This window comes from Typopeltis vanoorti, chromosome 18, assembly GCF_054136105.1.
Source record: "Typopeltis vanoorti isolate ZY-2024b chromosome 18, IOZ_Tvanoo_1.0, whole genome shotgun sequence".
NCBI classification, from domain to species: domain Eukaryota; kingdom Metazoa; phylum Arthropoda; class Arachnida; order Uropygi; family Thelyphonidae; genus Typopeltis; species Typopeltis vanoorti.
Window position 1 is genome coordinate 83,812,036 of NC_143566.1, and position 13,010 is coordinate 83,825,045.

The 13,010-nt window shown below is 36.5% G+C and overlaps 1 protein-coding gene across 1 annotated transcript in view; it reads right to left on the minus strand.

The window, feature by feature from the left end:
• LOC150096869 (sodium-dependent noradrenaline transporter-like) overlaps window positions 1-13,010 on the minus strand; it is a 190,141-nt gene that overhangs the window by 10,552 nt on the left and 166,579 nt on the right. Inside the window, exons 12-13 of the mRNA XM_090408749.1 lie at window positions 2,974-3,141; window positions 734-808 (exon numbers count right to left, since the gene is read on the minus strand). Coding sequence (XP_090264875.1) covers window positions 734-808; window positions 2,974-3,141 — 243 coding nt within the window. The remainder of the gene's footprint in view (window positions 1-733; window positions 809-2,973; window positions 3,142-13,010) is intronic.

A 13,010-nucleotide genomic window follows, 5' to 3' on the forward strand; every position in this document is an offset into this window, starting at 1 on the left:
AAGCCTTATGAATAGGAGGAAGAGAAGGGATATGATTGAGGCATTTAAGTTGGTAAAGGTTGTTGCCAGGTTAATGTGGAAGAAATTTTTCAGAGAATGGGAAAAGGGGGGGGGGGGTAGAGCAAGGAGACATCCCTGGAAGATGTATAAGGAGGATATGAGCAGGGGCATAAGGAGAAGGCTCTATGCATGGAGAGTGGTTGGTGAGTGGAATGCATTGCCTAGCATTGTTGTGATTGCTGATCCACTGAATGAGATTAAAGCATGGTTTGATGGGCTTTGTGTGTAACAGTGTGCACTCACACGATGAATCTTTTGACTCCATGGAGGTCTAGTGTTAATAATAATAATTATTATGTTCATAAGTTGGGATTCATCTGTACTTTTATGTGAATCAAATACTAAAGATTATAAATTTAAATCATAGCTGAAATGACACATGTTAGTAAGGATTCAATTTACCAAAGTTCATCAAAATCCATGTGACCAAACTGACAATATAAAATTGTGAGGTATTTATGCATTGTTCCAAATACATCAAATATGGCTGGTACCATGTTTGTATGGGTTTGTTTCATAGCATATTTAAATGAAAAAATACTCTCAGAATGAAAAATCATTTATATTTTGTGGGTTTCACAGAAAATTAAAAAATGGAACTATTCTGTGGTTTCATTTTCTAATTTATTTTGTAAGGGACTTGCAGTATAAAAGTTGTTTTATCAAATTATACCTTCAATCGTTTCACTGCATCGCTTCTTGTTAATTCAGCTGTTTCTTGTTCTGGTGTCACAGAATACATCAACTTCTGAAAAGTAGAGTTAAAGAACCCATTAAGAAATATGAGATTTTCTAAGTAAGGTTTTAAACATAGTTTTTGACTTAATGAGAAAGAATTACTAAATAAAAGCTTCCTATAATAAAACCTTCCTATATATAAATTTCATGTGATGATACTGCGTTCCTCCTTTTTACGGGAGTTCACGGTACCATCTAGTCCCCCCAAATTTTATCTGGGCTCCAGAACCGGCATAGGCTGATGAATCAGACCTATGGCTGGGTCAGTATTCCTGACTATAATCTGTGTGTCCTCAGACCAGTTTGCCTGCTTGCGGGATGAAAAACACCAGATAAACTGGCAGAAAAAACCCTGCTGTCCACACCCAAGACCGGCTAACTTGGCTATGGCTGAGGAAGATCCTTGAGCTCCTCATGTCATTGATGGGAATCGAACCTAGGACACTCCTTCCCCAGGCATATGGTTGCGAAGCGCAAACCTTACTATTATTTTATTATCATCATTAGTAGTAGTATACCATACTTGGACAAAAGTAGAAAATAATTTTTCAATATTTTATTTATTTTATTATTATTTTTATGTGCAAACCTATAGCACACTGGCACCTTGGGCAAGCCAAGGAGACAATCTGTGAACTTTGGTCTAGGGACTGATATGGAACTTTGTCAAGCCACTGCAGGGAACCAATAAGAAGGATGGTGGTCTAACATCAAGCAATGAAATTCATCTACCACATAAAGACATCGATAAACATCCACACCATAATAGAATTTGTCAATCTGGTTGCTGGGAGGATGGCATACCCACTTTCCAACCAACGGGCTGTGGGTTCAAATCCCACTCTTTGCATGGATGTTTTGAATATTCTTAGGTGAGAGATGAATTTCATCATCTGGCATTAAACTATCAACTTGCCTTTTAAAGGCATGAAGTAAGTTCCATTTCTGGTATCTAGAACAGTATTTTTTCCAAATCACATAAAAAATAATAAAATCAATTTAAAAATATTAAAAGTAATAATAATATGAAAATAACATTTAATGTATAATGCAAGACCCTCAATAATGTAAAAAACGCACTAATGTATGATGGATGGATACCTGTGGTGTATTAATGTGCTATAAGTTCCCTTGACTCCTTTGATGGTTGGAGTCAAGTACATTAAAAAATAAATAAAATAAAACAACCTGTTCACTGTAAAGTGGTGGTACTACTCACTCAGCTACCTGGCCAGCACTTTTTTTTATTTTTAATATAAATAAATTACATAAATCACATAATTACTATATCCATGTGTAGGCAGGAAAAAACGATGCCCATAGAGATGAAAGTTTTGAGAACCATTAGGAAAGTAAAGAGATTCAGTAGAAGAGTCATATTATAAATGAAGATATCAGAAAGGAGCTTGACATTGCTACCATTCAAGAGATTCTGTGAACAGAGCTGTTCTAAGGTAATTTTTTTTTAATGAACATCCCATCCACGAGAGGTTGGTTTGGTTTATTTAAATTTACAGCCGAAGCAACTCAGGCTATGAGGCCATGCAATTAACATATGTATGTTAATTGCATGTGTTCTAATGGCCAGTTTGCCTGTTCTGAGGAACAAAAAACCTGAGTTTCTGGGAGAAAAAACCCTCTACTTCCATATGAGACCAACTAACTCACCTTCAGTTGAAAAGTCCTGATAAAGGTTCTTTGCATCCTAGATGGGATTTGAACCTAGGTCTTTCCAATCAAAGGGCATTGTTGAAACCGACTGAGTTATTGAAGCTCTACAAGAGGTTGTTACATGGATGGAGGAGTAAGAACAAACTCGTTCACATTTGATTTGTACTGCATTGTAAATTGTATTCTTTGGGAAACATAAGATGAAAGATTATCTCAGAATAGCTGCTGCATGCATTTCAGTGAATTTAACAGATCAGAGGAATTATTGATGCCATTTCAGATGAACTCAACCAGCTACATACATATCAGTAACCAAGCAAGATTTTTTTTTAATAACTAAGCCATATGATTTTTAATTCTTTATAGACAACTAGATCATGATCTTTGATATAAACATTAAAATAGACAATTAAGATTCAGTTTAATAGTGGTTTAAACTTTTTTTTAGAAATTAAATTTTGACCATTTATAATTATATCTTTAGTATTGAATTTGTAAACATACCTCTGTACAAGTGCCTGGAGCAGTTATTAGTTTAATGCAGGCCACAATAGGCACCATGGCAACAGAAGACAGGGCAAATGCCCATCCAACACCAACAGCCCAAGGTGGATAAACATAATCCTGGTACCGAAGAGTGGAATTATTGATAATGGCAGAGATTATTACAGTCTGCAAGATAACAGCATAGATCTATTAATAAACAGATATGTGGTGCCTTCATTCATTGAAATTAAATGGTGAACAGTACTCATATTTTATAAGGAGTCAACAAAGTATACTAAGAGGCAAGTCTATAACAACAGTAATCATGTGGGGTGTGACATGATAGGTTGTGTGAAGATATTGTCTAATTTTTAGACTGAGTGTTGCTGTGCGATATTTGTGATTGGAATTTGTGCTTGGTTAAATTTTTTAAACAGTATTATTTTCAATTCTTTGTTTTTTGTTATTAGAGCTTTGGAACAAAATGCCATTGAGAGGAAGGTTATATCCAGCAAAGACAAAGTGAATTATGTGGATTTTTTGAGAATGGTATAATGCAATATGTATGAGTCGTGAAATGTTTATGCTGAGAGGTTTTCTTTTTTTATGTGGTTACCACCCATGAAAGATTATTACTAAACCTATAGTACATTTGTACTGTAGGTGGGCAAGGAATTTTTTTTTTCTTCCATTTTTGTCAATTTTATATATATTTTTTGAAATTTTTTATTTATTTTTACATGGTCAAGAAACCCTACTCTAGAGACCAAACATGGAACTTTTTCAGCCACTCCAAACCTCCAGTAAGTGGGGAGGTGGTCTCACACCGAGCGATGAAATTCATCTTCCACCTAAAGACAATCACAAACATCCATGCCCATGGTGAGATTCAAACCCACGAACTGTTGGTTAGAGATAGGGTATGCTTACCACTCAGCCAACCAGGCTGGCAATAAGAGAAATAGAAATTGAATAAGAGAAAAAAAAAAAGTGCACTACAAGCAGAAATCAGGCCAAGAAAACTGTAGGTGGTTTTATCAACATGTGGTAAGTAGAAAGAAAGATTATGGCAAGATGTTAATGGATGAATGTGGTAGATTGGTAACTGCTTCAGAGAACATAATTGAGGTATTCATTGAGCAAATCATAAGTGTTTTATCCTCAGCATGAAATCAGAAGAAGCTCAAGTGTAGAGAATGTGTAGAAAAAAGGGAAGCGATTTTCTCCACATGGAAAAAGATGACCTGGGATCTAGGGAAAATAGTTGGATTTGAAGAAGGTTCTGGGATGAATAAGGAAAAAAAAAGAATTGAGAAAAGTATGGAGAAGTCACATCTAATAAGTGGTATCAGTGAAACTTGTTATAGATCCAGGAATGAACTGTTATGTCAGTATACAAATGTTACAAGTATAAGAAACAGGGCAAATAAACAGTCGCATTGATTGAGTTTGTTCACCCAAAAATTGTTGGAATGAGTGAGACATGGTTGGATGGGGATGAAATCCTGACAGGAATGGAGATGGAAGGGTATGATGTGTTACATGAAGATAGAAAGAATAAAAAAGGAGGTAGAGTGCTATTGATGATAGAAAAGGAGCTATGTCTATACAAGGTAGAGATGCAAGAGAGAAATAGTGGCAGCAGTTTTGAGGCAGTATGGTGTGAGATAGAGGTGAATAGAATGAAATACTTAGTTGGATGTTGCTAAGTATTTCAGTTGGATGTGAACAGTAGCAACCATGAAATGTATAATCAAATTAGCCAGGCAAATAAGAAAAGGGTGATCATTATGGGTGATTTTAATTATGACTATATAGACTGGGATGATGAGATGATGTTATTATAAGTAAGGTGTCAAATCACCCTCCAGTTGGTGAGAGTGACCATGAAGTGATTACCTGGGTGGTGTCCAGCAGTGTGAGGACTTCTGTGAGGAAAGGGTATATTATACTCACATACAGAAATGGGTGGACAAACAAGCTATAGTCCGCAAAAACAGCATGGGTTTACTAAAGAAAGGTCACGTATTAGCAATTTGCTCATATTTTATAACAATAAGTTTTAAAAGAGGTAAACCGTGAGTAGACATATCGGTACAGTATGAGTAGGCGAAAATTATACTAATAAATAATCTTTCTACGTGAGTTTTCTCCGTTATTTATTGTGTACTGATTTTATAACAATGTCACAGCTGAGTTGGATAAAGGGAATGGATACACTATGATAATAATGGTTTTTGTTAAGGCATTTCATAAGACACCATACAAAAAGTTGTTACATACACTGGAGAATATGGGATTGGAATATAAACTCTTGACTTGGATCAGTGGATGGTTGACAGACAGATATCAAAAAGTGATATACAGGGGATGTGAATCTGCTGGATTTAAGATGACCAGTGGTGTACCTTAGATTCAGTCCTTGGGCCATTGTTCAAGAACTAACTAGTAGAAGCAATGTCTTAATGTATTCCAAGAGTCAGAAGGTTAAATAAGGTAGGTGTGAAATGGATGAATGAAGAAATTAAGCATGTGATTCAGAAGAAAAAGGCATTATGGAGACAACATGAGATGAGTAGCAATAATCAATTCCATGAGGATTACGAAGAAAAGACAAGGAGGATGACTGGTTGGTAAATGTAGCAAAAGTTCAGTATGAGCAGCAGTTAGCTAATGAATCCAAAAGAAACCCTAGTGAGTTCTTTCGATATGTAGCCAGCAAAAAAAAAAAAAAAAAAAAAAGATTATGGAAGGATCACAATGATTGGAGAAAATGGAATAAAACAACTGCTGTAGAAGATATAGTTGAGATATTTAATGAGCAGTTCATAAAAGTATTTCATTATTGTGAATATGACATCATGGAGAGTTTGAGAGCAGTAGATGATGAGGAGGAAAGACTGACTGTAAGTGAGCAAGATGTATATGAGGAGTTGACCAAACTTGATGTTAATAAGGCTGTAAGACCAGGTGACATATCATGACGTATTTTGAAGGAATGTGCTAAGAAGTTGACATCTGCCTTGACCTATTTTGTCTTATAAGTCTTACATTGGTTCAAGTTCCAAAGGTGTGGAAGGAAGGCAAGATTTTTCTACTTCATAGGGGAGCCGAAAGAACTCAAGCATCAAATTATAGGATTATCTGTGTCAGTTGTTGGAATGGTTGATGAGAACCAGAATCCAGAATTTAGTTCACAACAGTGGTATTATCTTTGATGGACAACATCGATTTGCTAAAGGGAGGTTATGTTTTAGTAATATACGTATTACAATAAGGTGATGGCTTCATTGGACAAAGGAGATTGATACACAGTAGTATACTTGGATTTTGCAAAGGCTTTTGATAGATTATCACATGATAAGTTGATAGTGAAACTACAGCAGATGGAGTTGGATGTTAGGCCAATGTTCAATCCAATGCACTAGTCTAACATCCAACTCCATCAGCAAGTTGTGTATGGGGGAGCAATATCCCAGAAGAGGAAAGCCACCAATGGTGTTCCTCAGGGGTCAGTTTTAGGACCATTGCTGTTTAAGCTGTATGTTAATGATATTGGGGAAGATTTAGATGGGGATATTCAGTTGTTTGCAGATGATGCAAAGTTGGGACGACCTATGAAGAGTAGAGAAAATGTTGTGGCCTTACAAGAAGACTTGAATAGATTGAGTAAATGGGAAGGAGTGGGGATGCGAGTTCAATGTTGCAAAATGTAAGGTTTTAAAATTTGGGAATCAAAGATGGGATGCAGAATTTGTGCTTGGTGAGGATATATTGTCGGAAGTGGAGGAAATCAGTGATCTTGGGGTGATATTGGATAAAGATCTGAAATTTAGGGAACACATTGCCAAAATTGTGAAGACAACACAAAGACTTCTGGGAATGATGCGGAGGACACTGACTTATAGAAGTAGGGAAGTTCTTGTTCCATTGTATAAGGCCACAAATAGACTACTGTGTCCAGATTTGGTCACCTGGTTTTCAAAAGGATGAAGAGATGTTGGAAAGGGACCAGAGACAACTAACTAAGGTAGTTTCTGACCTCTGGAATGTCAAATATGAGAAAATGAGAAAAGAGAAAATCAGCCCTGGCCTATTTGTTTAACAAGGGTCTTGCAATATCACAATTCCCAAAGGAGTGGTGATAAGGCTAAGGTGATAATGCAAATTATAGGCAGGTCTGTATATCTGGAGTTGCAGTTAATGTATTGGAGAAGTCGGTGTTGATAACATAGGTAATCTCTGTGCCTGTCAGCTTATAACACAGTGATGAATGTATTGGACAAGGAAGATGCATATACAGTAGAATACTTGGATTTTGCAAAGGTTTTTGATAGATCTCCACACCTCAAGTCGATAACTAAATTGGAGCATATGGGATCGGATTATAGATTAGTCAGTTGGAGAGATAATTGGCTCTCAGGTTTCAGCAAATTGTGTATTGGGACTGCAGTAAAAAGGAAAGTCACTTGTGGTGTGCTGCAGGGAGTTTGTTTTGGAGCTATTGTTATTTAACTTGTATATTAATGATGTTGGGAAATGGAGATATGAAACTGTTTGCAGATGATGCGAAACTGAGGAGAATTATGAGGAATCATGCAGGTGTTGTGGCCTTACAGGAGTACTGGAATAGATTATATGAGTGGGCAACAGTATGGAACTGTCAGTTCAATATTGCAAAGTGTAAGAAATTTGGTAGGCAATAATAAGATGCAAAGTATACACTTGGTGCAGAAATTTGGGAGGAGGAGGTTGAGGAGACAAGAGACCTTGGAGTAGTAATGGATAAGTATATGAAGTTCAGAGTTCACACTGCACAAGTTGTGAAGTCATCGCATTAGATTATGGCAGTAATGAGGAGGACCTTGACGTGCAGAAATAAAGATCTTATGGTTCCATTGTATAAGTATACTGAGTAAATACCATTTGCAGGACATCATGAGTGAGAAGAGAAGGAGGAGGGATAAGATTGAGACATAAGTTGGTAATGAGTTACTACCAGGTTAATGGGGAAGAAATATTTCTTAGAATGAGGGAGAGTTGGGAAGTAGAACAAGGGGACACTCTGGAAACTATATAAGGAGGATGTGAGCAAGAGCATAAGGTAGAGGTTTTTTGCATGAAGAATAGTTAGTGAGTGGAATGTATTGCCTGATAGTGTGGTAAAAACAGATACGCTTAATGAGTTTAAAGAATCATAATAACAATAATAGTATGATGTTTAATGCATTTGATTGAATGTAATTGAGTGCAGATTGCTCAGTCACAACTAACTTAAAAATAAAAATTAACATAAATGGACAAAATAATTCTCTGAAATTTATAAAAGAAAATTGCCAATATCAGCAATAGCTCTCTGCAAGCGGTATGCTGTATAGTAATTTTAATTTGTTTTCACTTTATCTTCCCTTAACCCTTGACCATAGCATGTTACAGTCAAGTACGAGAGTGGCATGAAAAGTTCTCAGCCTACCAATGAAAAAAAGAATTTAAAATTTCAAAATTATTTTTATTTTTCAACATAATCTCCCTTAAGACTAATACATTTATTTCAGCAATGCTCCAGCACCATTATCCTGTCCCTGTAGTGGTTTTCAGTAATATCTGCAAATTACCCCCTCTACAGCTGTAATCACCTCTTGATTCGAAGAAAAACGCTAACCAGCGAGGAAAAGTTTAGTTTTGGGAAGAGACAGAAGTCAGAGGGAGCCAAATCTGGGGAATAGGGTGAATGGTCCAACAATTCATAGTGTAGATCCCTTAATTTTCCCAATGCCAAAACACGTTTGTGGGCAGGTGCATTGTCCTGATGAAAGATGATTTTTTTTTCCCTGCAAACTGGGTCTTTTCTCATGAATTTTTTCGTCTAGTCTGGTTAAAAGATCAGAATAATATTTCCCAGTTATTGTTTTACCCTTTTTAAGATAATTAATAAACAAAATGCCTTTAGCATCCCAAAACACAGATGCCATGACCTTTCCTGCTGATGGAACCGACTTTGTCTTCTTTGGCACTGAACAACCAGCTTCTGTCCACTGTTTTGGCTGCTGTTTGGATTCTGGTGTGTTGAATAAGTCTCATCCATAATAATAAATCGACACAAAATCAGTTTTGTTCTTGTTAAAACACTCCAAGCACTGTTCAGAGATTTTCATGTGAGTGCGTTTTTGATCTGCTGTGAGCAAGTACGGCACTCATCTTGAGCAAAGCTTTTCATTTGCAATTCATGCAAAATATATCCTACACGTTCTTTTTGAAATGCTATAGTCTCAGTAATTTCACACACTTTGACTTGCCGGTGATCTAATACCGTATCGTGCACTTGATTATTGATTTCTGTGTTGTTACACTTTTTGGACGTCCTTGACATGGATCATCCTCAAGACTGGTACAGCCACGTTTAAACTTGGCAGGCCATTTATTAATTGTTGAAAAGGAATGAGAAAAGTGCCCATGAACTTTGAATGAATTTCTTTTGGCATTAAACCTTCTTTTACAAAGAATTTTATAACTGCACATACTCAATTTTATCCATTTCAAGGGAAATAGACAACACTTTTGCTTCAGACAGCTGCATAAAACAAACTACTTGAAAGAATAACTTGAAATTTCACATCAATTCTAAGGACATATGTACCAACTTAGAAAAAAAAAAGCGTGCCGATAGTGTTGCCATCTATGGTCTAGGCCAAGAAAATTTTAGACCATCCTCTTAATTTGGCTCCATATAAACTTCATTAATTATTATTGTTATTACTATCTGACCTCCATGGAGTTAAAGGACTCATCGTGGGAGGTCTATACTCTCGCAACCCAAAAGATCCTCAAACAGTGCCTTGAATCCACTCACAGTTTCTGCACACACCACACTTTCAGACAATGCGTTCCATTCACCAATCGCTCTCTACACAAAGAACCAGCTTCTCACTCCCTCCTTATACAACCTCCATGGATGGCTGCTAGTTTTACCCTTGCCTCCCTCTACTCTATGAAATATCATCTCCATCTTAATCTGGTAGCGACCGTTCACCAATTTTATGTCTTAATTATATCCTCTCTTCTTCTTCTTCTTCTTCTATTTACAAAGCTCTGTAAGTTACATTGCCTCAGTCTCTCCTCATATCTGACATTCCACAGATTTGACACTCACTCAGTAAACCTTCTTCGATACATCCTCACACCCCCAAAAAAATCACGTGACCATATCAGTACACAGTAGTCCATATGTGGCCTGATCAAACCCTTATAAAGGGGAACCATAACTACTTTGCCTCTGCATGTCAGTGTCCTCCACGTTATTGCCATAATCCATTGGGATATTCTTACAATTTTTAGCAATATGACCCCTAAACTTCAAGTGTCCACCATTACTCCCAGATCTCTCATCTTCTCCATCTCCTTCAAAATTTTTCAATTAACTGTATACTCTGCATCCTGACCTTGCTTACCAAATTTCAAGACCTTTCACTTTGCAATATTATACTGATAGCTCCAATCATTTGTCCACTCACATAGTCTATTCAGATTCTCCTGCAAGTCCACAATATCTGTTCTACTTCTCATAGCCCTTCCAAACTTTGCATCATCGGCGAACAGCTGCATATCTCTAGTTAAACCAGTCCGAATGTCATTAGCATACAAGTTAAGTTTCTACACTTGGTTGATATATCTTAGCAAAGTGAGCACTCATTAATTGAACAATCTCATTAGCTTCTGACACTAGAGTACCATCTGCATTCAATAAGGTTATTATTCTACATTCATTCTTTCTTTTGCTTGCAGCATAAGGATAAAATTCTTTTGGATTGCCTTTAACTTGCATAGCCAATTTCTTTTCATACACCGATTTAGCTTTCTGCACAATTCGTTATTTTGTGGTCTGAGCTTTATATATTTTATAACTCCTCTCACGCTTATTCTCATGATATTCTTTCCACATCATCTTCTTCTTGTGGATCTCTTGCTTATTGCACATCCATTTCACTTCCAACTTATTTAGTCTTCAAACTCTAGGGATATTTCAGATACTGCCTCGTTTAAGCACTTTTTTCAAATATTCCTATGCATTGCTGACATATTTCCCATTCAGTATCTGATACCATAGGACCAAAGATAGTATTTGCCTAAAGTGATCATAATTTCCAGCTTTGTAGTTAAGCATGTAGCCTGTTCTAATGGGAACATCAGTATAATTAAACACTTCCCAAGAAAGCACAGAATGATCACTGTCACCAATTGGTGATAAAATAGTCAAATTCTTAACAGACACCCTTTCTGATGCTATGAACAAATCTAATACTCTTTGACCTCAAGTTCCTTCTTTCACATGCTGCTTGAGAAAATTGTCTCTCAACAATTCAATAAATTCCTCTTCATTGTTATCATGAGATTTCTCTTCTAATCAATGTTTGTATAATTAAAGTCACCCATAATGATCACTCGTTTAGTACCTATAACCTAAATTAGCAATGCATTTCTTCATCCTCCTGCAACTAAGCCACCAAGTCTGTAGCAACACCCTACCATATATTTCATTTTGTTAGCCTCCTCTTCACACCAGATAGCCTCAAACTCATTGTTACATGGGACATTGTTTAACTGGATTTAAGCTGTCTGATATCATTAGTAGTAACCCCCCCTCCTATCTCTTCTGTCATTCCCAAAAATCGATCCCAGTTACCACATCTGATTCTGATAGCCAGGTTTCACTAATGCCAGCAATATTAGGCCACATCTCATTCAGTAAAGCAACAAATTCGACCCCTTTGTTTCTGATGCTCCTGACATTTGTGTATAGACACAACAAATTATCACCTAGCCTATTCTTATAATTAGATATGCAATTTATTTGGCCTTGTTGTAGAACTTTCTCTTTTCCCTCTCCAGACATACTCAAAAGGTCCAAGCCCAATTTCCACCCTTTCGCCTGACACATAACCATGCACGAAGCCATTCATATCTTTATCATGTTTGCATACCATAACTTAACTTAACTTTCGCACACATTTTTCCCATTCTTCCCTTGATGATCTAGTTTCCCTGACTCTCTGTACTAGATCTGATACCAATAAGTAATTTTTCCAGGTTCCTGATGCCAAATGATTCAAGTGCAGGCATACCTCTTATACAAGTCTTTTCTGCCATCAGACATATTCTACACATCTAAAAACTCACATCCATTTTTTCTACACAGCTTGCACATGAGACCAGTTTTAGCATCTTTAGTTGAAAAACCATTATAAAATTTCCTTATCCTCTCGACAGATTCAATCCTCTGTCTTCCCAACTAAACAAATAGGCATTGCTGATACCAAATGAACTATTCTTGCTAAACTGTAAAATAATGTTAAATTGGTGAACATGTAATAAAATTAAGTCACTGTAGCTCAGTCAGTATTGACAATTTTAAATTTTCACATCACAGAACAGGCAAATTTGACCACATGCAATTGACAGACAATGTACACATGATTAAATATCCTACAAAAACAAGTTATTGGCTATGACAGGCTATTTGAACCAAACTTGTTTATGAGAAGAAGATGATGATGATGCTGATTACGATTTACCATATTTCTTAAAGAGAGGCGAGTCAACATAAGAAATATATAAAAGTTCCAATTACTGGTGCTGTAACTCACAGGTCTAGCAATCACTACTACAAAAACTTAATAGCAGGTTTTTTTTCTCCCAGACACTCGGGTTTTTCATCCCGCATACAGACAAATCAGCCCTTCAGAACACATGCAATTTACAGACAAAAAATATTAGTTGTGGCGGTAGATGGCATTGATAGAGACGATTGGTAGTAGAGGTTCGGTGTAGTGGTGGAGACAATTGTTTAGTGGGTGCCCTCCCGCGTCTTCGGACTCCTTGGAGGTGTCACGAATAATAATAATAATAGTAATAATTCTTTCTATAATGTTTTTGCATTATGGGATACTGAGACAGTTAACGTGAAATCAATAGTGCCTCCATAAACAAGTATACTAGTCGTGAAGTTAATTCATGCTTACACTTTGGTATAGGATTAAAACAATATTCATTTCTTGCCA